The sequence below is a fragment of the Garra rufa genome, chromosome 20, assembly GCF_049309525.1.
Source record: "Garra rufa chromosome 20, GarRuf1.0, whole genome shotgun sequence".
Taxonomy (NCBI): domain Eukaryota; kingdom Metazoa; phylum Chordata; class Actinopteri; order Cypriniformes; family Cyprinidae; genus Garra; species Garra rufa.
In genome coordinates this window covers 6,735,795-6,763,529 of record NC_133380.1, presented here as the reverse complement: position 1 = coordinate 6,763,529, position 27,735 = coordinate 6,735,795, and the positions used below count along the sequence as shown (strand labels likewise).

At 32.2% G+C, this 27,735-nt stretch overlaps 1 protein-coding gene across 1 annotated transcript in view; it reads left to right on the top strand.

Moving 5' to 3' along the window:
* camta1b (calmodulin binding transcription activator 1b) overlaps positions 1-27,735 on the top strand; it is a 395,800-nt gene that overhangs the window by 286,939 nt on the left and 81,126 nt on the right. Inside the window, 1 exon segment of the mRNA XM_073825386.1 lies at positions 25,912-25,996. Within this exon segment, the coding sequence (XP_073681487.1) occupies positions 25,912-25,996 (85 nt within the window).

Sequence of the window (27,735 nt, the reverse complement as noted above, 5' to 3'; positions counted from 1 at the left end):
CTTTTGGTGTGATAGTGCAGCTCAGGAACCTTAACACTAATAAGAGCATATACTCAAATTAAATTATATTTATTTAAACTCAATGGTGGACACTTTCAAAGTATTTTTAATGCTAAGTACATTTTTCAAGTATCTGTATCGAAGTATTTTTATTTTGAGAAACTTTTACTTCACTACATTTCAAAGCATAATATCATACATTTGTACTCCACTACATTTCTTAAAAACATGTCATTCCTTGTTATTTTGTACTGAAGAAATCTGTGGTGTCTGATTCGTGAATGAGATGTGTTTTTTTCCCAAACTGAACGATTCCTTCGCAAATTGGACTGATTGGATTGCAGTTGTTCTTGAGTCAACAACTCATAGATTCAAATGATTCAGTCAGAATGAGTCTCCAGTAAACAACTCACTGATTCATATGATCCGGTCAGAGTAATTCTCCAGTGAACAGCTCACTGATTTAAATGGTCTGGTCAGTGTGAGTCTCCAAACAACAATTTAATGATTCAAATGATTCAGTCATAGTGAGTATTTAGTCAGCAAATCACTGATTCAAATGATCTGGTCAGAGTGAGTCTCCAGTAAACAACTCACTGATTCAAATAATCTGATCAGAGTAATCCTCTAGTCAAGAGCTCTCTGATTTAGATGATTTGGTCAGAGTGAATCTCCAGTCAACAACTCACTGATTCGATTGATCCAGTCAGAGCGAGTATCTAGTCAACAACTCACTGATTCAAATGATTTGGTCCAAGCAATTCTCCAGTCACTAACTCACTAATTCAATTGATTCAGTCAGCAAATCACTGATTCAAATTATCTGGTCAGATCGAGTCTCCAGTCAACGACTCACTGATTAAAATTATTTGAGTATCCAGTCAACAACTCACTGATTCATTTGATTTGGCCAGAGTAAGTATCCAGTGAACAACTCACTGATTCAGTCAGAGTGAGTATCTAGTCAACAACTCACTGATTCAAATTATTCAGTCAGAACGAGTCTCCAGTCAGCAACTCATTGATACAAAGGATTCGATCGGAGTGAGTCTCCAGTCAACAACTCACTGATTCAAATGATTCGACCAGAGTGAGTCTCCAGTCAGCAGCCCGCTGATTTAAATGATACGGTCAGAGCAAGTCTCCAGGGAACAAAACACTGATTCGGTCAGAGTGAGTCTCCAATCAACAACTCACTGATTCAAATGATTCGGTCAGAGCAAGTCTCTTGTCAACTACTCACTGATTCAAATGATTCGGTCAGAGCGAGTCTCTAGTCAACAACTCACTGATTCAAATGATTCGGTCAGAGCAAGTCTCTAGTCAACTACTCACTGATTCAAATGATTCGGTCAGAGCAAGTCTCTAGTCAACTACTCACTGATTCAAATGATTCGGTCAGAGCAAGTCTCTAGTCAACTACTCACTGATTCAAATGATTCGGTCAGAGTGAGTCTCTAGTCAACAACTCACTGATTCAAATGATTCGGTCAGAGCAAGTCTCTAGTCAACTACTCACTGATTCAAATGATTCGGTCAGAGCAAGTCTCTAGTCAACTACTCACTGATTCAAATCATCCAGTCAGAGCAAGTCTCCAGTGAACAAAACACTGATTCAAATTATTTGGTCAGAGTGAGTATCCAGTAAACAACTCACTGATTCAAATGATTCAGTCAGAGCGAGTATCTAGTTAACAACTAACTAATTCAAATGATCTGGTCAGAGTGAGTATCTAGTCAACAATCCACTAGTTCAGATGATTCAGTCAGAGCGAGCCTCTAGTCAACAACTCTGATTCAAGAGATCTGGTCAGAGTGAGTATCTAGTCAACAATCCACTAGTTCAGATGATTCAGTCAGAGCGAGCCTCTAGTCAACAACTCTGATTCAAGATATCTGGTCAGAGTGAGTCTGCAGTTAACAATTCAGTGAATTAACAAGTCTGATTTAAAATGAGCCAAGCAGGGTTCTAGGGTGTTGTGTGCTGTCACAGAAGTTTAATTCTCAGGATTTGAGGTTCATTCAGATCACTTCACCCAAATATGAGCAGTACTAATAGAGATGCTTGTCTTTACAAACACCACTAATTATTTGTGACACAGACTGTGTGAGTGTGAGGAACAGAGAGGCACAGAGTGAAAGAGAATATATTTAGCCTCTCTGAAGCACTATGTTAGTTTTTTCTGGACAGCTTTGGTGCTTTATAAAACAATATTATCACTCAAAACATCCTGCAGTACTTTCAGCCTCTTTTTCTATCTCCATCTCATTTAGGTTAGTGCACTAGATTTGGTTAGTTAGTGTGTATCTATTAATGTAAAGTATGAGTATGTCCAGGCAACAAATGTACAGTAGGTTATAAAAATAGAACATTTCTGAAATGTTAAAATGTCTAGTTTTCTTGTTGTGATTTAATATCATATTTAAATGTTACAAAAACCTTTATTGGAACATATATGACATCAGGATGTTCAGAGAAAAAAAAAACATTAAAAGTAATAATAAAAACATTGTTTTAAGAACATTTTGTCCTAACATATAACTGTTATAAAAACTTTAGTGAAAGTTGTGAAAAGGTTTCCTGTTGGCTGGCTAGGTTACATCACAGTTTCACAGATAATATGTTCCAGAGTTCTTTTCACAGTATAACGTCTATCCCTACACCCATTTTTCATTCACTTCAATTTAAATGAACCAAAGTCTACATCACCACCCTGGAGGAAGAAGTTCAAATTCTGTATGAAGCATGTGAGTCATCAAAATAAAAAAATATAGCCTCTCGTAATAGTTTCTTACGTAGATAAAGCTAACATACACATGCACACATACACAAACACACACACACACACACATACACATAGGGTACATATGTTTCAAACGCACTGATCATATCTGAGAGTCTGTGTCAGCAAGCACTGAGGTTTATAGAGGTTAAACGGTAAATACGGAGCCCGAGTCTGTTTATAGTGCTGCCATTTTTCTAAGTAAATATCTCTTCTCCTGACCTCTAGCAGGCAGGCAGCTTGCGTCGGCCCAGTAAAGCGCATAATCACTCTAATTAGAAGAGGTCGCAGAAAGCAAAAACATCACCTTGTTCATAACCTACACACACACTCACATGCAGCCAAACACAGCGTGTCAGTCACCCTCCTCTAGATACACTTGCTTTGAAAAGGATACGTAGGGAATTGATGCAGACGGTGTTTCTGGACGCAGAACAATGAAAGGCAACTGTTACTGAGAATGAGCATTTTTTTGCTTCGATCTGAAGCATCTGGTGAATCTGTTAAAGAAGATCACAGTTTTTTTGCAGAACAGCATATGTCTGAAAGAAAAGGACAGGCCTCAAGGATATGCTCAGCCATGCAATCCATACAAAATTATGTATGAAAGCGACAGCGAGAGAGAGAGACATAGTAGCGTCGATCTCAGACGTCACACCCACAGACTCGTCTGATGCATACAGCACACGAAAATGACAAGAGCAGGTTGAAAGTAGTGGTTTTGATTTTACTTGCAGACTTCCAATATATTTTTAGTTCTCTGCGCAGATGCACAGGTTTTTTAATAGTTTGCTTAAAAACAATCTTGTGTTTATAAAGTACCAGGATAATACAGAGAGTGTTTCTGAGGGCGTAGTTGTATCTGGATTCTTAGTATCCGTCACACTTAAACATAATGAAAAGAAACTCACATGTCATTTAGTCCAGAGGTTTTCAAAAGAACTACATAACAAAAATTTTAATTAATGTAATTTATTAATATTTCTTTTCAGGTTTAAAACATATAGTATAACCTCATTCTAGTAAGGTTAAAAAAAAAATTGTGCTGGGCAACAATTAATCACGATTAATCGCATCCAAAATAAAAGTTATGTTTCTATATTTATATATAATAATATAATATATAATATAAATTATATGAATATAAATATACATGTAAATGCATTTACATGCATTTGTGTAAATACATGTAAATATTTTCAAAATGTATAGTGTATGTGTGTGTCTTTATATATACGTAATAAATATACCCACATACACACACTACGCACACATATTATGTAGACAAGAAGCGTTTATTTTGGATTTTGGCGATTAATCGTTCCCCAGCACAAATCATTTAATAATTTGTTTTAGCTTAACTACAGCAACAATATTAAAGGCATCAAATTAATTTTGTGTTAGATTATATATAATTCAAATATAAAATTAGAATAATATTTGACAATATTACTGTTTTTACTGTATTTTTTATCAAATAAATGCAGCCTTGGCTTTTACCTAGAAAAACGTTGTGTGTGTGTGTGTGTGTGTGTGTGTGTGTGTGTGTGTGTGTGTGTGTGTGTGTGTGTGTGTGTGTGTGTGTGTGTGTGTGTGTACCTGGTATTCATCACGTTGTGGGGACCAAATGGACACAAGGATAGGAATACCAGTAGATTTTGACCTTGTGGGGACATTTCTCAGGTCCCCATGAGGAAACAGGCTTATAAATCATGCACAATGAGTTTTTTTTGAGGAAGTAAAAGTGTGCACAATCTCCTGTGAGGGCTAGGTTTAGGTGTAGGGTAGGTGTAGGGCCATAGAAAATACGGTTTGTACAGTATAAAAACCATTACGCCTATGGAATGTCCCCATAAAACATGTAAACCCAACATGTGTGTGTGTGTGTGTGTGTGTGTGTGTGTGTGTGTGTGTGTGTGTGTGTGTGTGTGTGTGTGTGTGTGTGTGTGTGTGTGTGTGTGTGTGTGTGTGTGTGTGTGTATATTTTTTTTTTTGGGGGGGGGGGGTTGGTAAGATTTTGAATCCTCTCCCAGGCTGCATTTATTTTTCAAAAATACTATAAAAACAGTAATATTGTGAAATATTATTGCAATTTTCTTTGTGAATATATTTTAAAGTATAATTTATTTATTTTATATATATATATATATATATATATATATATATATATACATTATTTTTATTTTTAATTATAAATATATTTATAATGTTAAAACAGTTATGCTGCTTAATATTTGGATAGAAAATTCATAAATAGAAAATTTGTTAGAACAGCCGTTATTTAAATATTAAAATGTAAGTTTTTGTAACAATATAAAACAAATTTAATTTTAATCTTAAATTTTATCTTTTCTAAATAAAAGATTTGTAAAATCAATATTTTATTAATACAAATATATGTTTGTAAATAGTCTTCATCATATTTGAGAGTCGTTGGCTTAAAAAAAAAAAAAAAAAAAGCCTCACTTTTTCTGTCAAATTGTGCAGTTCTTGTCCAAAATAAGCTGCCACGTGGATTAGACTTTTAACTTATGATCAAAAGTGTGGACTAGATGCCAGTAGGAGTTTAGTTTGACTCTGAAAGCATTGCTTTGAACCTTACTAGTTTTGAGTTAGAGGTGCAGTGCCTGGGTTTTCAGATGAGAGATGGAGTCTGCCACGATGCGACGGCGACGTGACGGTTTTGTAAACGTAATTTCAAGAGAACGGCCGAGAGGTCACAACACCTCTGCTCTCCACAGATGCTTGCTGTTGGACGCAGAATCACAAAGACGGCCGTTTGACTTCAGCATCTAGAATTTACATGCAGCTCGGACAGCAAATGATCCGAGCGGCTCCAAACAGGTGTTACTTGGCCCACCGATGCAGCCGCTTGCTTAGATTTAGTGACCAGTGCGCTAGTGCTGTTTATGCCCCAGAGCTTGCCAAGCGTGTGCGCCGCTGCCAGTGTTCTCTGGAGCCCGGACCCTTCCAAGCATCATTAAACCCTTCGTGCTTCCCCAGTCCAAACATCAATCGCGCCTCCGTATCCCACTGACCACTCTGGCCTTCCCTCTCAACCGCATTTATCTTCGCTCGGCTCTCAGCACCTGCCCGTGGGCCGCCGGGCTCCGCCCCTTCCATTGCTCTCTCATAGACCTCCAAAGCCATCCCTCTTTCAGGCATGATTAATCAAGCACCGATAAGCGGGCCATTAAAGTTAGATAATGACAGACCTGCGCGAGAATCCCGGGTTTAGGTTCAGCAGGGCCTGGACGTGGTGTAAGACGCCCCTGAGAGGCGCAATGAAAAGGATAGAAGGCTTATCTCTCCAAAGACAGGCCCGCTGCCGCCTCAGGGGCTAATAAACCACCCAAAGTCAGCCAACACCTTGAGATCTGCCCCCGCTTTTATACCACAGATCTCTTTTAGCCCTGCGGAGGGGTGGACGGATGAATGGGAATGAAGGGACGGTTGGCGGTACGGCATGGACTCGCGGGCCTCGTTCTCGCGCTCCTCGGAGAGCAGTTAGGCTTTTTGTGCGCAAGTTATTATTTCATCTGCAGGATTTATGACTCTCTAATTCTCTTTTATTTCCTTCACTTTTTATATATCTCCTTCTTTCACTCACCGTCTCTCTTTCATTCCCTTTTTCTGTCTATCAGCGCAGCTGGATTTATGCCTCTTTGGTCGAGGATATCTTACAATGACGGTGGCGGTGTAAACGGCACACAGAGGACCTCTTATATATATATATATATGTATAAACCATATCCCTATTTCATAATAATTTCAAACTATAGATATTTTTAACAGTGCTGTCAAACGATTAATCACGATTAATCGCATCCAAAATAAAGGTTTTTGGTATATTTTACTATATTTTAAAGTGTCCTTGTTACACGTTACAAGTAATTACTATTATAATAACTATTAATTATGCATATAGTAAGTACATGTAGTTAATAAATATTACTCAGTACTTACAGTAAATGTATAATTACACTGTAACAAGGACACCTTAAAATAAAGTGTAACCCAGTTTTATTTATACACACATAATACACACATTTTTGAAAATATTTACATGTATTTACATGTGTATATATTTATATTAATATAATTTATATATATATAAAACACAACATATTTTTCTTGTATACATGCATGTGTATTTATATATACAATACATACATATACACAGTACACACATATATTATGTAAACAAAAAGTTTTATTTTATGTGATTAATCGTGATAAATCGTGATTAATCGTTTAATTAATCGACTCATTTTTAATGATTTAGAATCAGTATTTATTTATTTATTGTTTTTCTTTATATTTTCTCTAGATAGTTTATATTATAAAAATATTATTATAAAATGTGTACATATATATATAGAGAGAGAGAGAGAGTTAAAATATTTTTGAAAATAATAAATATATAAACTATATTGTTAAATATAACTATTTGAATTATTGTTTAATATAAATAATATTTTACTAAATAAATAATATTGTTTATTAAAATGATTTATTAATAAATAATAAAATTAGTATTTAATTTAATTGTTATATAGTTATTTACTATTTTTAATTATTAACCAATTAATTTATTCATTATTTCAACTATTATTCATATTATTTATTAAGTAAAATAATTAAGTGGCATCTTTTTATGCGTGGGAATAAAAAAATCAACAAGCTTCTGACTTAAGATGAAATGGAGCCTTTTGCTTGAGTCTTTTCTTTTTCGTCTTGAGAAAAAAGTGAGCAAAAAAATTGAATGTCAGTACATGGCAGTAATGTCTTAAACTATGCTTAGATGAAATCATATGTCATGTTATTATATTATTATATTTGTTTTTATTTGAATAGTGCTTTTTAAGATGTAATATTATATTATTAATTAATTATTAATATATTATATAATTTTATAATAAATATAATTTTGGGCAATGATTAATCACAATTAATCGCATCCAGAATAAAAGCTTGTGTGTACATAATATATGTGTGTGTACTGTGTATATTTATTATGTATATGTAAATACACACACATGCATGTATATATTTAAGAAAAATGTGTGTGTGTGTGTGTGTGTGTGTGTGTGTGTGTGTGTGTGTGTGTGTGTGTGTGTGTGTGTGTGTGTGTGTGTGTGTGTGTGTGTGTGTGTGTCTTTATACACATAATAAATATGCACAGTACACACATATTATGTAAACAAAACCTTTATTTTAAATGTGATTAATCGTTGCCCAGCACTATAATAAATATAATTTAATAATATTAATATTTATTATTATTATTTTATTTATTTATTTATTTAAAAATATATATTTTTCTGTACTTAATTATATCTCTGTCTAATTTCTTTGTTTTTACTTCTTCTAAGGATTTTTTGTTGAAATGTCACCAAGTCAGTACAAAACACAGCAGAATTTCCAGAGGCATAAACGGGCAACCTCTGAGAAATAATCATTTCTCTCTGGGTGGTTAAGATATTGTATATGGTAGCGGTTCAAGGACAGACCGAGTGGCTTGTAGGTCAAAAAGAAAAAGAGGCAATTAGACGAGAGCTCCTCGAGCCCCTGATGCTGTTTTATATGTAGTGTATCGTTTACAAAACCTCGTCACATCAAGAGCAGCGACAACACTGTTGCTCTTTTCTTGACATTTATGTGAGGAGATAAACACAGGGATTATGAAGACCTGATCTCAACATCCAGCCTCACCAAACAACACACACACACACACATAGATAAATCTCAGTTGTTGAACGATAGGAAAGATAGAAAAACAGCTGTGCCCTGTTACTCCACTCTTGACATTTATGTGAGGAAATAAATGAAAGGATGAAGACCTGATCACACACACATAGTCTTTATGATCAGCTGTGTGTTTGGGAACTGATCATGACTGCACAAATGAGTGTGTGTGTGTGTGTGTGTGTGTGTGTGTGTGTGTGTGTGTGTGTGTGTGTGTGTGTGTGTGTGTGTGTGTGTGTGTGTGTGTGTACCTGGTATTCATCACGTTGTGGGGACCAAATGTCCCCACAAGGATAGGAATACCAGTAGATTTTGACCTTGTGGGGACATTTCTCAGGTCCCCATGAGGAAACAGGCTTATAAATCATGCACAATGAGTTTTTTTGATGAAGTAAAAGTGTGCACAATCTCCTGTGAGGGCTAGGTTTAGGTGTAGGGTAGGTGTAGGGTGATAGAAAGTACGGTTTGTACAGTATAAAAAACATTACGCCTATGGAATGTCCCCATAAAACATGTAAACCCAACATGTGTGTGTGTGTGTGTGTGTGTGTGTGTGTGTGTGTGTGTGTGTGTGTGTGTGTGTGTGTGTGTACCTGGTATTCATCACGTTGTGGGGACCAAATGTCCCCACAAGGATAGGAATACCAGTAGATTTTGACCTTGTGGGGACATTTCTCAGGTCCCCATGAGGAAACAGGCTTATAAATCATGCACAATGAGTTTTTTTGATGAAGTAAAAGTGTGCACAATCTCCTGTGAGGGCTAGGTTTAGGTGTAGGGTAGGTGTAGGGTGATAGAAAGTACGGTTTGTACAGTATAAAAAACATTACGCCTATGGAATGTCCCCATAAAACATGTAAACCCAACATGTGTGTGTGTGTGTGTGTGTGTGTGTGTGTGTGTGTGTGTGTGTGTGTGTGTGTGTGTGTGTGTGTGTGTGTGTGTGTGTGTGTGTGTGTGTGTGTGTGTGTGTGTGTTTTCTGTTCTTGTAGAGTGGCTCATAAAACAGAGGGGCACAAAGCAGAAAATTGAAAGCATCTCATATGTGTCACAGATCACCCTGGGCAACAGATAAAACACCCTGACCGGGTCACTAACACACATGCACACACACACACACACACACACACACACACACACACACACACACACACACACACAATCCTCAGATCATGCATTTCATCTTTCAGTCATGTGACACAGGTCTGGAATCACCCACAGTAACACAGGACATTAGTTTTATGTGCTTCATTTGAGTGTTTCCTATTGTTATTTGCATTAGGGAAGCCCACTGTAATTAGTCCACCTTATTTCTGCCTCAGAAGATACAAAATAACAGATAATTGTTAGGTGAGCTTTAAAAATGAGAAATAAAATAACATGGTCACATATGTATAAATGCACTTTTTTAACTCTGAAGAAGAAACAATCTTTCAAATTAAACATTTGTTTGTTTGTTTTGTTTGTTTGTTTATTTTGACAGTCACAATTACCTTCTGGGGTTTTTGAAGAAGAAACAGGGTTCCATAATAAACAATTTATTTATTTACTTTTTTATTTACTTATTTATGTAGTCACAATTACCTTTTTTGTTTGTTCGTTTGTTTGTTTGTTTGTTTGTTTGTTTGTTTGTTTGTTTGTTTTACTCTGAAGAAGAAACAGGCTTCCATATTAAACATTTATGTATGTAGGTATGTATGTATTTATTTATTTTATATATATATTTTATTTATTTATTCTTGCAGTCACAATTATTATTATTTATTATTATTACAATTATCACAATTTTTTTTTTTTTTACTCTGATGAAGAAAGAGGCTTCCGTAGTAAACATTTATTTATTTATTTATTTATTTATTTATGTAGCCACAATTACCTTTTTGTTTGTTTGTTTGTTTGTTTGTTTATTGTGGTCACAATTACATTTTTGTTTTAGTTTTTTTTTATTCTGAAGAAACAAAGGCTTCCATATTAAACATTTATTTATTTACTTATTTATGCAGTCACAATTTTTGTTTATTTATTCATTTATTCATTTATTCATTTATTTATTTATTGCGGTCACAATTACCTTTTTGTTTTAGTTTTTTTACTCTGAAGAAAAAAAGGCCTCCGTATTAAACATTTGTTTATTCATTTATTTATTATGTAGTCAAAATTACCTGTTTGTTTGTTTGTTTGTTTGTTTGTTTGTTTGTTTGTTTGTTTGTTTGTTTTTACTGTGAAGAAAAAAAGGCTTCCATTTGTTTATTTATTTATTTATTTTGGCAGTCATAATTACTTTTTTTTTTACTTTGATATTAAACATGTATTTATCTATTTATTTATTACAGTCACATATACCTTTTTGTTTTCTTTTTTTTCACTCTAAAGAAGAAACAGGATTCCATATTAAACATTTTTGATTCATTCATTCATTTATTTGTTTGTTTATTTATTTAGGCAGTCACAAATGTTTTTTTTTTTTTTTGAGGATAAAACAGGTTTCCATGTAGAACATGTATTTATTTATTTGTTTGTTTGTTAGTTTGTTTGTTTGTTTTGACAGTCACAATTACATTTTTTTTAACTGATGAAGAAATGTATTTATTTATTTATTTTGCCAATTAATTACTTTTTTTTACTGTGAAGAAGAAACAGGTTCCCATATCAAACATATATATATATGAATATGAATATGAATATGAATATGAATTCACAATTACTGGTTTATGTCTTTCATAAACACTTATAGTTTTACTACTTTTTTTTTTTTAAAGTTTGATTTGTTTACTGAATGCACCTAAACTGTTTTGTGACTGTATTTTAAACTACATATTGTCACTACACCGAGTCCGGTTATTTTAGTCAGACCAATTCAAATGAATAATCCACATGAGTATTTAAGAAATCGACTTGTTTGTGAATTTAACTACACCGGTCACACTTTTTGTTTTTGCAAAGACTACACAAAGTTTGTTTAATGTGTCCGTTTTTGCAGTAGGTGTTGTTTTGTTGTCTTGTTATGGCCTCGTTCTTTAATGAAATTGCCACTTGTCACAGTCCATTCAGCTCCCAGTGTATAAGTCCTGCTTTATGCTTTCTCTTGTTGAATATTCTGTTTCTCTCTGCAATGTCACATTATGGAAGTAAAATGGCTTGTGAATGCATTTTATATTGACTTATATGCTACGCTGTGACCTTGGGAACAGGAAGGAAGAAGGTAAGATGAAAATCAAAGCAGAAGTGCTAGACGGTGCTGATCTGGAAGCAGGTTTTAAGGATTAAACCCAAGTGTTTGGCATTATCACAAAACCAGATTCAAATCAGCAGCTGGCAGACTCAATGTTTCCTGAACCAAATCTACCAGAAATGATATTTTAGCAAAGTTGTGAACAAAATTGAGTGTGATGAGACAGAAAGATTTGGCTCCATGAAATAATAAAAAGACAGCTAAAACTTTCAGTGTTAGCTTGACAATGCTGCATCTGAAAAATGAAGAAAGCCTTGAGGTTTGCAGGCCTAATGCAACTAAAGTTCTTTATAACATTACGAGTTGGAAATGATTTTTGTCTCTGTCAAGTCAACATGATAAAGACAAAACACATTTTGGTATTGCACATAACATCAAACATACATTGTGATAAATGTAATCTGATTCGTAAAAAAATTACTCCCATGGTTCTTAGAAAAAAAAAGCTCAAATTGTTCTAATGATTTATTAACTCAGTGAATCACAGAGAGATTAATTAGCATCTCACTTACTCACTGTAACAAAGAACTGCTTCATTTTTTAATAACTGTAATATATTTAATATATGTTATTATTTACAAAATTATGTTATTTTATATAAGCTTTTAAATGATTTCGTTTCAACAAAAATGTGTTGAAAATATTTTTGTTGCACATATCAGATAAAACAATTAACACATCAAGATAAATCTATTATTGAAAATAGATTTTGTATATGCGACAAATGTTAAACACTGTTTTTGTTACATTGACATACTATATAAAACAAAGTAATTATCTTGTCTTATAAATAAAGTAATTTATAATATTAATAATATTAATAATTTTAATGTGTGTGTGTGTGCACCTGGTATTCATCACGTTGTGGGGACCTAATGTCCCCACAAGGATAGGAATACCAGTAGATTTTGACCTTGTGGGGACATTTCTCAGGTCCCCATGAGGAAACAGGCTTATAAATCATGCACAATGAGTTTTTTTGATGAAGTAAAAGTGTGCACAATCTCCTGTGAGGGCTAGGTTTAGGTGTAGGGTAGGTGTAGGGTGATAGAAAGTACGGTTTGTACAGTATAAAAACCATTACGCCTATGGAATGTCCCCATAAAACATGTAAACCCAACATGTGTGTGTGTGTGTGTGTGTGTGTGTGTATAATGTATATATGTATATATTTATTATTTATCATATAATGTATTGTAAATGTAAATGTATTTAATATTACATTTATTTACAAAATTTTAAATTATATATACATTATTTGAAATTATTAAAAGGAAAATTATTATTTTTAATATTTATTTTCAAAAAAATGTATTTGAATAATTATGTGTGTGTGTGTGTGTATATATATATACAAAAACGTTTTTTGTTGACATTTTTAGAGATAATATATGATTACTTGCATAAAATAAAAACACATCATAAAATAACACATCAGGATAAATAGTTTTATTTGGATAGATTTGATATATGCGACAAATATTTAACACTGTTTTTGTTTCATTGACACTAAAAAAAGTAATTATCTTATCTTTTAAATATAATAATTTATAATAATAATGATAATAATATAAATTATTTTAATGTGTATAATTTATATTTATATTTTATATTGTAATATATATATATATATATATATATATATTATGTGTATATATTTGTTTATATATATAATGTTTTTGTAAATGTATTTAATATTACATTTATTTACAACATTAAATTATATATAAATTATTTTAAATTACTAAAAAGAAAATTATTTATTTTACATGTTTTAATTTTAAGTATTTTTTATATATGCTACAAAAACGTTTTTTTTTACAGTTTACCTTTGTAATTTTTATATATATATTTATATGATTACTCACATATAATAAAAACACATATAATAAAATAATTAACACATCAAGATAAATCTTTTATTATATTTGATATATATGTATATATATATACATAATATATAATATATATTGTGTGTATATATTTGTTTATATATATATTATTTATTACAAATTTATAATTATACATTATTTTAAATTATTAAAAAGAAAATTATTTATTTTAAATAAATGTTTTATTTGCATAATTATATATATATATATATATATATATATATATATATATATATATATATATATGCTACAAAAGTTTTTAACATTTTTTTTATTACACTGACATAAAAAGATGATATTGTCTTCATTTTTATAATATATATAGATAATATATGGTTACTCACATATAATAAAAGAAAAATATATATATTTAAATTAATTTCGTGAATAAATTTTTTTATGTTTTTAGATATAATAACCCTTCAGATTTCTGTCCTCCTGTCTTCTCTCTCTCCTCTGTCTAATTCATTCGGAGGTTCATATTCTTTAAACGGGAGCCGGTGTGACACACATTTCCACAAACACTCCCATCAAGAACACAAACACACACAAGTGCACACAAACATCCAAACACACACACGGCCCCTCCGCACTCTCAGAACCCATTACCTTCCACTTTCTCCTCATCATTCCCATCTCTCCCGCTCGTTCTCCGTCTTGCTGGCTCAGTGTACGGCTCGAGAGGGGCAAGGTGACATTGTGTGTCATATCAGCATTCCACAGCAGCTCTCTCTCTTTCTCTCTCGGATGGTCTCTCTCTCTCTCTTTCTGTCTCTTTTGCACCTTTTCTCTGTTGTGAGAGTAATTACCACAGTCTCAATTTGCCATTAAAGACCAAGAGCCTGAGGTAGAGAAAGACTGAGAGAAAGAGAGAGACAGATAAAGGAGAGAGGAAGACGTGTGTTTATGGAGCGAAAAGCAGGCAGGGTAAACAGAGAGTGTGGAAACAGAGAAGAAAAGTAGATTTCCAGCAGGAAGAGACGATATCTCAGACAGAAACGCTGTCTCTGAACACAAGCACTTTTCCTCCGAATGAAAACTTAGCTTGCACAATGGCTGTGTTTACGCCGTCATCACCTCTACTTTCTGTCAGACTCACATGCAGACACATATATATACACAAACACACGGCAAAAAAAAAAAATTTCACTTACTGTCTGTTTTGTTTTCCAGTGCAGATATGTAAACATTCTTAAATAAAGATGCATTCAGTGCAAATTAGCGTAAGATTGTAAACAGATAGGCTTTAATTTTTACAATCTGGCAACCATACGCACTAGCTTACATGCTCTATATTGTTTTTTATGTGTGCAGTTGCCAGATGTCAAGAATTCAAATACCCAAATCAGAGCTTCTCTGTTAGGTATAAGTTTTTCCAGGTGTTTTGCTTAATTTGTGCAATCTGGCAACCATACACACTCGCTTGTTCTTCATTGCGGAAGCAGCAACCCGATTTCTTGGTAATTTTGATTTAGCAAAAATAACTGTGACTGTATCAACATGCACATTGTGGACACAATATTACTGCAGACAGTTGTATGACAGCACGTACTTGAGCCTTAATGTGTGCAGTTGCCGGATATCAAGAGTTCAAATCCCTAAATTAGACATCTCTGTTAAAATTTGTACATATTTTACGAGGTGGCTAATTTGTACGAATTGGCAAAAATAACTGTGACTGTATTAATATGCAATATCTGTAACGATAAAAGGCAATACAAAAATATATTTAAAAAATAAAAACTATACAAATATCTCTTCATATCAAGTTATCAAGAGTTCAAATTTCCAAATTAGAGCTTTTATTTTAAAAGCACAGTTTTTTTTTTTGTTTTTTTTTGCAATCTGGCAACCATATGCATGCATTGTCTCTTCATTGCAGACGTATGTTCCTCTATTACTTGATCTTTCATGTGTGCGGTTGCCAGATATTAAGAGCTCAAATCCCTATATGATTTGGCAAAAATAACTGTCTAAATCAACACATAATATCGCTGACGATATAATATGATACTAAATGCATTTACAAAATGCAAACCATACAAAATTCTTTTTATTTTCAGCGGAAAAAAAGGAGACAAAATATAATTGTGGACTGCTGTACGTGTATCTGCAAGGTTTTATGTGTGTGGTTGCCAGATATCAAGAGTTCAAATCCCCAAATCAGAGCTTTTATGTTAAAAGGATAGGTAAATTGGTGTTTTTCTTCATTTTTTTTTGCAATCTGGCAACCATATGCATTCACTCTTCATCTTTTTTTTTAATCAGAACTTTTGTGTTAAAAATTTACAATTTAGCAAAAATAACTGTGACTATATCAACATGCAATATCGTTGTTGATAAAAGGAAGACTAAAATGTAATAAAAAAAATACAAAAATGTCTTTATTTTTGTCTAAAAAAACTGCTGTATGTGCCTCTATTACACAATTTTTTATGTATGGCAGTTGCCAGGTATCAAGAGTTCAGATATCAAATCCCCAAATCAGAGCTTGTCTGTTAAAAGGATAGGTACATTTTCTGGCCGGTGTTTTGCTTAATTTTGACAATCTGGCAACAATTATGTCACTACAATTTGTACATATTTCATGAGATGGCTAATTTGCACGAATTTGTATGACATTACAAATTCTGTTATTGACAATAAAAGGCAATACTAAAATGTATTAAAAAATAAAAACGATACAAGAATCTCTTTATTATTATGTTGGAAAAACATGTGTGCGGTTGCCAGATATCAAGATAATTTTTACAATCTGGCAACCATACACATGAGCTTGCACTTTATTGTGAAAATTGCAACCCGATCTCATGGCAATTCATACATATTTTATGAGGTGGCTAATTTGTATGAATTTGTACAACCTCAGTCATATGAATTTGTATGATTTAGCAAAAATAACTGACTATATTAACATGCAGTATCATTAATGAGAGAAGGTGATACTAAATTGTATTTAAAATAAAAACAATAGAAAAATCAAGAATTCAAATAATCAAAATCACAGCTGCTTGAGTTTTTATGTGTGTGGTTGCCAGATGTCAAGAGTTCAAATCCCCAAATCAGAGTTTCTCTGTTAAAAAGATGCCTGGTGTTTTGCTTAATTATTGAAATTACGATTAGGAATTTAACTGTTATAATTTTTTGTTTGTTTTTACCATTTTTCATAATGTAAGTCTTTGACATTTGTTCTAAAAATGTTTTCTCTAAATGAGATATATCAAATATTAATATGAATAGTTAGAAGAATGTACCATAAACATTACTTTCTAAATGTTTTGTCAAAAGTTAATTTAACGTTTTAAAAGCGTAAAAAATTGTAAAGGCTGTGAGAATGTTTCCTGTTAGTGTGGAAGCTGTTAGCAATCTTCTGGTGAAAAAGAAGAAGAAGTGAGTTAATGCTTAAAACAAGAAAAATATCTACCACTGGGCTAATAAAAAATAAACTAATTCAACCAGAAAACAAGTTTATTTCTCTTACACCACTAGCAGATTCTCATTCTCATTTTTAAGCAAAAACTCACTTAATTTTAATGCATTTTTCAGAAAACAAAATATCTTATGCCATTTTGCTTCCCAAGTAAATTCATCTTGATTTAAGGATGTTTAAATATGTCTACTGGAAAAACAAGACTCTCATTTTTTGAAGTGCACACATACGGTAGCAAATTAGAAGAAGATTGAAGCTCTTGGCGATGGTGAGTCAGTAAAACGATTAATTCATGATTCAGTCTGAAAGATTTGTTCAGTATTAGTCTCAATCAGTCAGAAAACTCTGCTTATTGTGTGAGTAAGTCACCGCACACACTCCATCCTGCAGAGTATCTGTGGACTGTGTGAAAGCGAGAGGCTGAGAGAGAGAAGGAGAAACATCTGGCCTCTTTATCTCCTGAAGAACGAGTTTCCCCTGACAAGAAAAACAGAGCACAACATTTTAATAAGGGTCCCACCTCAGGGACCCCTTAACCTGGAGTCTATTCTGATTTGATTCACACCAGAAGTGCAGGTGTGTTAATAATTAATTGGAGTAAACAATGGTTTATAAAGGGGGCCGGGCCGGGCCAGAGCTGGATAATTGGCTCATTACGGATCAGTGCTAAGATGGACCGAGACCCTGGACACCAGCCTGAGGACCCGCCAGGCCCAGTCCAATTAATGTCCCTGTCCCTTGCTACTGACAATGTTTGTGTGTTTGTGTGTGTGGCTTACACAATTGCTGCTCATAAAACTCAAAATGCTCTGTGAGTTACAGCAGTATTAATGTGTACAGCGCACACTATTTTTTTCTGTGTGGTTTCTTGACGTATATAGGACAGCTGTACGTTTTTGTATTTGTAAATATGCCCTTGTTCGTCCTCATAGTGTCGGCGGCATTGAAAAGTAGGCCAGGGAATATTCCTCATGGTGATATAACAAGTCGTAAGTGTCACGTCTAAGACCTCTCATAAAACAGAGACTTATGGTACTGATGCAGGCCGGCCGGCCCTCTCATAATCCAAACCCCTCAGCTATTTATCAAATATATCAATATAGCTGATGAACACAAGCATGTAAACGAGCAAAATGTTATAAAAAAAATTCTATGAACATGGAGATTTTAAAAACCTGGAGAAATTCAAGAGAGGTGCAGTAGTTTGAATTTTACGTGATCATTTTAACATTTTTATTTGTATTTATTTTTAATTGTTAATGTTTGTATTTTTTATTTTATTAAATTTTTATGTGTATTTATTTTATTTTGTTACCATGTCTTTGATACAGTGTAATTATTCTTAGATTGTATATATATTTTTTTTTTTTATTTGTGTTTATTTTTAATGTTTGTATGTTTTATTGTATTGTATTCAATTTCATTTTATCTTTATGTGTATTTATTAGGGGTGGGCATAGATTAATTTTTTTAATCTAGATTAATCTAGATTAAATCTTGGAATTAATCTAGATTAATCTAGATTAAAATGGCTAATTTGAATTCTGCTGAAGGCATTCAGAATATGTGTGCTACCCAAATAATGACTTAAAGTCTTTGAGAATGGATCATAAAGCTCATAAAGCTGTTCTATGATAATTTGTTGATGAAAATAAATTATGTTCAATTAGATGTACTTGTGTTTACTAACTAACTAACAATGAAATTATTTTTTCTACCTATTAGATTGTGTTTTTTTTAACGTCAACACCTACCCAGCCCATTACATGCTACACCGTGACCGTACTTTTATTTTGACAGGTTGCCGTGAAGTATGATATGATATGATGCTAGTTTTCTCAAATGAAACGGTAAAAGTGACACTCACAGCAGTTTGGGAGATTGAGTTTATCTGTTCATGTAAGATGAAAATGCCAAAAATTACCGGGAGCGTCACGTGTGTTTCAGTATGCGTGTAGTAAAAGCTCGTCTCCGCAATGCATACATACAGCTAGGCAAACGGAACATATCGGATTCATCTTAAAACGGTCTTTTTGCATTTCAGTTTTCACATACACTAGTCCATATCGCGATTTGAATTAAGTGACTGACCAACATTCGATTTATGAATCCAAAAAACGACGAATTTACGTGGCATTTCGCTATAGTAGATTCGGTTTTTATGAATGGAGGACGACGCGATCCCGTCTGTGTTTTGGCGGAGGAGACTTAAACGCGCGACCATATTCTATAGTCTTCGGTATACATCCGCGTTAAACTATCAAGGTGAAAGTCATTATAGCTTGCGTAGTTTAGACCCAGCTCCCAACCCAAATTTGAGAATAGATTAACGGCGATATTTTTTTTATCGCGCGATAAGAGTTTCACGTTAACGCAGCACGTTAACGCCGATAACGGCCCACCACTAGTATTTATTTATATATATTTCGTTAACGTGTCTTTGATACAGTGCATTTATTTTTAGATAATTTATATATTTTATTTGTTATTGTATTCTATTAAAAATTATTTTTATTTATTTATTATTATTTATTATTTATTTATTTATTTATTTATTTTATTTTATTTGTGTCTTCGATACAGTGTAATTATTTTTAGGGTAATTTATATATTTTTATTTTTGTTTATTTTTTATTGTTAATGTTTGTATTATTTATTTCATTCTATTCTATTAAATTTTGCTATTTTATTTTATTTTATTTTATTTCATATTTGGTTACTGTGTCTTTGATACAGTGCAATTATTTTTTAGATAATTTATATATTTTTAATGTTATTGTACTTTATTCAAATAATTATTTTTATTGCATTAATTTATTTTATTTTATATTTTTATATGGTTATTTTTATTTTTATGTTATTGTATTCTTTTTAAAAATTATTTTATACATATATGTGTGTGATTTTATTTTGTTTGTTAATTTTGTTTTGTTTATATATTTTTTTATTTTTAATTTGTGTTTTTTATATTAATTTTATATATATTTTTTATTTGTAATTCATATTTTTATATGGTTAGAGTGTCTTTGATACAGTGTAATTATTACACTTATTATTAATACAATTACATTGTATTCTATTCTATTTGTATGTGTATTTATTTGATTTATTTCCTTCTATTTATTTTATATTTATTTTTATATTTTTTATTTTATTTTATTTTTTGTTACTATGCCTTTGATACAGTGTAATTAGTTTTAGATTATTTATATATTTTTATTTGTATAAATGTTTTATTTTTAATGTTTCTATTTTTAATGTTATTGTATTCTATTCTATTTTTATATGTATTTATTTAATATGTTTCATTCCATTTAAAGAATTTTATTAAAGCAACAGTATACTGTAAATATTTTATCACTTCCCTGGGAATTAAACCCATGACCTTGGTGGTGCTCGCAACATGCTCCACAGTTTAAATTACAAAACGTTAGTATAATTACTGTATGTACTTCAGTTCAAGCATGCATATTGATTCATGGTGGGCGAACCGTATGGTTCGAATAGAGCTTTGTGATCACTGCAGCATGGGTAATGTCCTAGTATAGCTAGCATTAAAAACACTCTGCGTCTGGCCTGGATCCTGCTGTACTCAGGATTTGATTGTGAGCGGATCTTTCTGACAGGTGTCTCAGAGGGTGGTCGAATCGCCTCTGGCTGTCGTCCTGCCTGGCCCGAGAGCAGAGCGGTTCTCAGCGACTCTTTTCTTTTCCCTGTGGGGGTAATAAAAGAGCCGAATGGCAGGGGGCCAAAGTAGAGACGGGCGTTAGGTGACATGAGACGGACGGCTGAATCCTCTGGGAATTGGCCCATTTGTTACCCAACGGGAGAGGCTGGCACAAAGAGAGAATGCTGAGGGTGTCTTTGTTCAAGGTCACACACCAAACTCTAGATTGAGCGAATGGGACGCGAGCTATTTGCACACACGCATATCAGACTTAGAAGCATACATTCATTTAGTTTTTGCTATTAGTGAAACTCGTACTTAGGGTCAAGGGACTGTTAAAAATATGGGTATTCAGCATGTAGATACAGGATGAGTACAGTCATAACTAAAATCTTAAAATATGCTTGCAGAGAATTAGAAGGACAGACAAAACATAAACTTAAAACATAATATTAATTGGTTTAATAGAGAGGCTTAAGTCATATCTAGAGAGCAGAATATATATATATATATATATATATATATATATATATATATAATGCTTTTTCTAAGTAGAAACCAAGGCTGCATTTATTTAAGATGCATATATATTTTTGAGGATTGTTTATTAACCAGGGTTGTGTGCCATTTAGAAGTTATTTATTAATAATTAATTTGAACTTCAATTCCGTTTCTAAATTGCAATTTAAATGTTATTGCAAGAAAAAAAAAAATAATTGAAAGAAATAATTAACACTTTTTTAACATATTTATCCGAATTGTTAAATTTGTTTATTTTTATTGTATTTTTTTTTTTTATTCTATTCTTTTTTGTAATTAAACAGGTTTATCAGAATTATGTTTGTTTGTTTGTTTGTTTGTTTATTTATTTTGGTGTTTAATTTTGGTGCATGCAAGAAAAAATAAAAAGAATTGGAAAAAATAATATTTAAAACTTGCTGAAAGACATTAATATCAGAATTAATATATATGTTTATTTTTTATTGGATTTAATTTTTTTATTCTATTCTGTTTATTTATTTGTAAACAAACAGGTTTATCAGAATTATTATGCTTGTTTATTTTTTATTTTTGGTGTTTAATTTTATTAATGTATTTATTTTTTTATTTTATTCTATTGTTTATTTATTTTTATTTTTGGTATTTATTTTTTTTCTATATTGTATTCTGGGGTTTTTTGTTTGTAAACAAACAGGTTTATCAGAATTATTATGTTTATATACATATTATTAAAAAATTTATTGAAAGAAATAATTAAAACTTGGTGAAAGAGATTTATCATAATTATTATATTTGTATATATATATATATATATATATATATATATATATATATATATATATATATATATATTTTTTTTTTTTTTTTTTTTTTTTTTTTTTACAAATAGATTTAGCAAAATAATGCAATTCCACTGACATTCTAACTAGAAACTTTACTTTTACTAGAAAACTAGACCTGGAAATTTGTGAATTCAGTTTCTGGTTTCATGACTGATTCAAATTCATACAATTGAAAATTTAGAATTTTTCACAAACCTGTAGGCAACTACTGAGAATTTTCTAGCAACACAATCAAAGTACCCTAGCAACCACCCCAACATTCTATCTTTCACCTAAAACACTGCATAGCAATGTGCGTGACCTCTTGTGCCTTTTGGCCAGTAAGCAACAACATGGCAATGTGCAAAAAAGTACTCATGCAACACACAAAAACCTTGTTTCTCATTCTGTCAGTCTCATTCTTGCAGATTCCCATCAGCCTCGGTGGATTTGTAAGTGAGACGAACAGATTTGCGCTCGTGATTATCTGACAGCATCATCTCACAGCTGATGAAAGAGAGAAACTTCATTAGTGCTCCCATTAGATTTCATTATTCCAGATCTGTCTGCTGACCAGCAGCAACCTTTCCTCTCATTCTCTCCCTCCTCTGTTCTACAAGTTACTCCAATCTGTACGTGTTTTTGCTCCTCCTGTCGCTCTCCACCTCTGGCTGTCCTTCTCCCTCCATCTGTTTGTTCTGGCAGAGGTGTCGCTGCTCAATTATGACCCACATACGCCAACTCGAGGTGCCGTCGTGAGCGCGCTCGCGTGAGGTTAATGGTCAAAAGCTGCTTTTGTTCCTTTTTTAATTCCTACGACGCTCTTAATGAACACATTTTGTGTAATTACACACACACATGCGTGCGCGGCTCTGCCCACCGGCCTCCGAGACAGATGTATTAGCCATCCAGAGACTATCACTCTCAAATAAAATGACTTTGGATTTTCTCAATGCTTGTTCCACATCAGTGGATTTTGTCTTTAACGGAATCAGAGTAAGGTACAGCTAAAGGCGAAATCAAGCCATCAATGCAATGAGCAGTGCGTGCTAACCGAGTCGCAATCTTAACGTTATTATCTTTAATTATTTAAACAACGGCACCATTGCCTCAGGAATTAGCAGGAGCTAATTCAAATCTCAGCAAATTTGCTCTTATGGGTGGAATGAGTAAAGAAGTGCACAGCAGTTCTTTTGTCATTTAAAGACATTTGTTGGCGTAGTACCATTAACCGCCTGCCTTTTACACTAAAAACAGATTTTATGTGAGTTAAAAGGGGTATTATATTAAATATATATATTAGCGACTCTTTCTGCATGGATTTTTACAGCTACACTAGTAGGAGACGAAGTGATTCATTCAGAACAAAACAAGTGAATCCTTAAGAGTGAGTCATTCAGTCAATAAGTGTCTAGCCGAATTCATAATAGCATACTAGTATACTACTTTCTCTAAGAAATGTCTATTTTTATACAGTAGAAAAAATAAAACTTGTATGACATTTAAAAATCATGTGAGTCAATGAATTGTTCACTTAACAGATTTGTTGAAAAACACCACTAAAGGCCTGTTTATATATAGGTGTGTGTGTGTGTGTGTGTGTGTGTGTGTGTGTGTGTGTGTGTGTGTGTGTGTGTGCATAACTTTAGTGACTCTTTCTGCATAGGATTTCTGCATTTTTACGTACTTACACAAGTATTTGATTTCAGTTGATTAATTCAGGACAAAACAAATGTCTCTGAGTGAGTTGTTGATTCATTCACTCAAAGGATTCATTCAAAACACTGGTTCATTCAGTCAACAAGTGACTGGCTAAATTCATAATAGCATACTAGTATACTACTTTCTCTAAGAAATTTAAATTTGTATACAGTACAAATAGTAAAAGTAGTATGCCATTCTAAATTCTTGTGAGTCATTAAACCGTTCACTTAACAGATTTGCTGAAACATGTACATAACATTAGCGACTCTTTCTGCATACGATTTCTGAATTTTACATAGCTACATCAGTATTTGAAAACAAGTGATTCATACACAACAAAACAAATGACTCTTTATGAGTGAGTTGTTGAGGTGTCCACTCAGATGATTCGTTCAAAACACTGGTTCATTTAGTAAACAAGTGACTGATTGAATTTATAATAGCAAACTAGCATACTACTTTCTCTAAGAAATATCTGTTTTCTATTTTTTTTTTTACAGTAGAAATAGTAAAAGTAGGATGCCATTTCAAATGAATTTGTCACTGAATCGTTCACTTAACAGATTTGTTAAAATATGCTTATTAATTCATAAACTAAAGGACTGTTTATGTAATTATATATGTATATAATATTAGTGACTCTTTTTGCATATAATTTCTTCATTTTACATAGTTAAACCAGTAGGTAATGACAAGTGATTCGTTCAGAACAAAACAAAAGACTCTTTATAAGTGAGTTGTTGAGTCATTCACTCAAAGAATTTGTTCAAAACACTGGTTCAATTCATAATAGCATACTAGCATACTACTTTCTCTAAGAAATATCTATTTTCTATTTGTATACAGTAGAAATAGTAATCGTAGTATGCCATTCCAAATTCATGTGAGTTATTGAAACGCTCACTTAACAGATTTGTTGAAAAACACTTTTTAGTAATTCATAAACTAAAGCACTGTATATACATTTATATATGTCACCATATTTGATGACAAGTGATTAATTCAGAACAAAATAAATGACTCTTTATGGGTGAGTTGTTGAGTCATTCACTCAAAGGATTTGTTCAAAACACTGGTTCAATTAGTAAACAAGTGACTGGCTGAATTTATAATAGCATACTGCTTTTCTAAGAATTTTCTATTTTTATGCAGTAGAAATAGTAAAAGTAGTTTCCCATTCCAAATTTATGTGAGTCATTGAATAGTTCACGTACTAATTAAAAAACTAAAGGATTGTTTAAATGTGTAGTATTTTATACGTTTTTTTTTTTTTTTTCAGAATAAGGTTATAAAATGGTAAAAAAAAATGTCCCTAATACTTTCTGTACAGCTTTACTTCAGTAAATACTATTTTTTATTTTTGAATGTTTTTTTTAATGTTTTTATTTTTATAACATAATAAGGGTTTAAACTGGTATTAAAAGACCATAATGCATTCTGTACAGCCTACCTTTTTATTTATTTGTTTGTTTATTTATTTTAAACATTGACTTTTATTTATGAATGTGATATTTGATCAAGAATATATGTAAAATAATGAAGTAATTTTCATCCGAACACCGCTTCCACCCATTCTAGTCTAGCAGTTAGCCCCCGCCCCCAATGCATGCCATTGGTTAAGCCAGAGCTTAGTATTAGGAAGGTTAAACTGAGAAAAAGTACTTTAACATTGGGGGAAAAAATCATGCACATCAGCATTTTAGCGAGGAAAAAAACAAGAATAGCACCAGCTTTCCCCAAACCCCAGGCTGAGACACGACAGAGGAGAATGAAATACGCCCAGCATGTAGAATTATGGGTAACTACATGGTGTTTCAGTGTTTTGGAGAAGAATTAGATACGGCAACAGAGAATCGCTCCTGAGGAAACTACAGCAGTGAAGCGCTAACTGTGGTTTTCAGCTGAAAACTGAGCTCATTGAGCTGCCAGCAACATCCACTTAAGAGTGTGTGTGTGTGTGTGTGTGTGTGTGTGTTTGGTCCTACAGGGACTCCAGCGATGCCTCTTCCTTTTTGTTTTCCTCTCATACCTGTTATTTTTTGTTCCTCCTCAGTTTTGCCCCTCACATCGTCCTTTCTTTCTAAAGTGGTTTCTCTCTCTCTCTCTTTCCCTGCGCTGTTTGGTTTTGATTAGATTGCCGGCACATTGTCATGCAAAGCGCGAGGAAGCCGAGAATACAAGAGAATTTCCTATGCGACTCGTCTGAAAGGGCTTGGATGTAATCCCTTGTGTCACCGAGCGGAAAGAGGGTACTTTTTCTCGCCGCGTTTTATTTTTTCCTTTCTCTTACCGTCGTTCTTACATTTCCTGGTGTCTGCTTTCCAGCGGCCACGCTGAAGCTTGGCATCAACGTAGATCGATGAGGCCCCATTCATGCGCATGTCGTCCGCCATCAGACTCGTGTTTGTTTTTAATTAGACTTTCTTCCTGTATTGTCCAAGAAAATAACACTGGTGGAGCTGCTTTGATTTGTACTCTTTTATTTAGATGAGTATGCTTGGTTTTCTTTGTTTTGTTTGATGCTGAAGTCTCTGAGAAAAAGTTTGCGATGTTGATTTGATTTTTCTGGTGTTGTTGAAGTAGTTGGTTCTCTGGAAATTTTAGATTGTGTGCAAAAAAAACATCCATTGTGAAGCTTTCATATCTTATTTCTCTTGAGAAATAGACCCCAGTAATTTCAAATTCATCTCAACAAGTCTTAAACTGACTTCAGATCAGTGTTTTTTTAGTATTTTGTAGATTTGTAAAATGTTTATATCTTCATTTTAATTTTAGTAATTTAGTAATTTTTTTTAATTAGTTTTAGTTGAATATTTCTGTTTATTTTTATTTTAGTTTTAATTATGGTAATGTATGTACTGCAGATTAAACATTTTATTTCAGTTAGTTTCCAAAATATATATTTTTAAATTTTAGGTTAAGTTTTTCACCTGATATTTACTATATATTCTGTTTTATTTCGTATTTATTTCAATTACCAAAATTAAATAAGCACTTTATAAGTTTTTATAACATTTTTATAGCATTTCATAAAAACAGTAATTGTCATTTATATGCATTGTAGGTCATGAATAGAATAGAATAGAATAGAATAGAATAGAATAGAATAGAATAGAATAGAATAGAATAGAAAATTAACCAACAAGATTTACTAGTATGTCTAAAGTCAAAAGATTTCAAAATAAACTCAAAAATGTCTCTTGAAATTCTTCAACAGTCAAATAATCTGATTAATAATATTTACATCAAATTTATAACTAATTTTATTATTCATTTTATAGCTTTTTATACATTTTTTAGAACATTTTATAAAAACAGTAATTGTTATTTATATGTATTTCAGGTAATGAATAGAATAGAATAGAATAGAATAGAATAGAATAGAATAGAATAGAATAGAATAGAATAGAATAGAATAGAATAGAATAGAAGATTAACCAACAAGATTTACTTGTATGGCTTAAGTCTAAAGATTTCAAAACATACAAAAAAAATTATATTTAAATTCCTCCATAGTCGAATTATCTGATATAGAATATAAACATTAATTTTATATATAATTTTTATAGCTTTTATAACATTTGTATAATCTTTTATAAAAACAGTAATTGTCATTTGTGTATTTTTATTTCTGCCTCAATTTAAGGTTATGAATAGAATAGAATAGAATAGAATAGAATAGAATAGAATAGAATAGAATAGAATAGATAAACCAATGAGATTAACTAGTATGTCTTAGTCAAAAAAAAAATCTTTAAATTCTTCCAAAATAAAATAATCTGACATATAATATCCACATTCATTTTATTATTAATTTTTATAGCTTTTATAACATTTTATGGCATTTTATTAAAACAGTAATTGTAATTTGTGTGTATTTTACATTGTAGGTCATGAATAAAGAATAGAATAGAATAGAATAGAATAGAATAGAATAGAATAGAATAGAATAGAAGA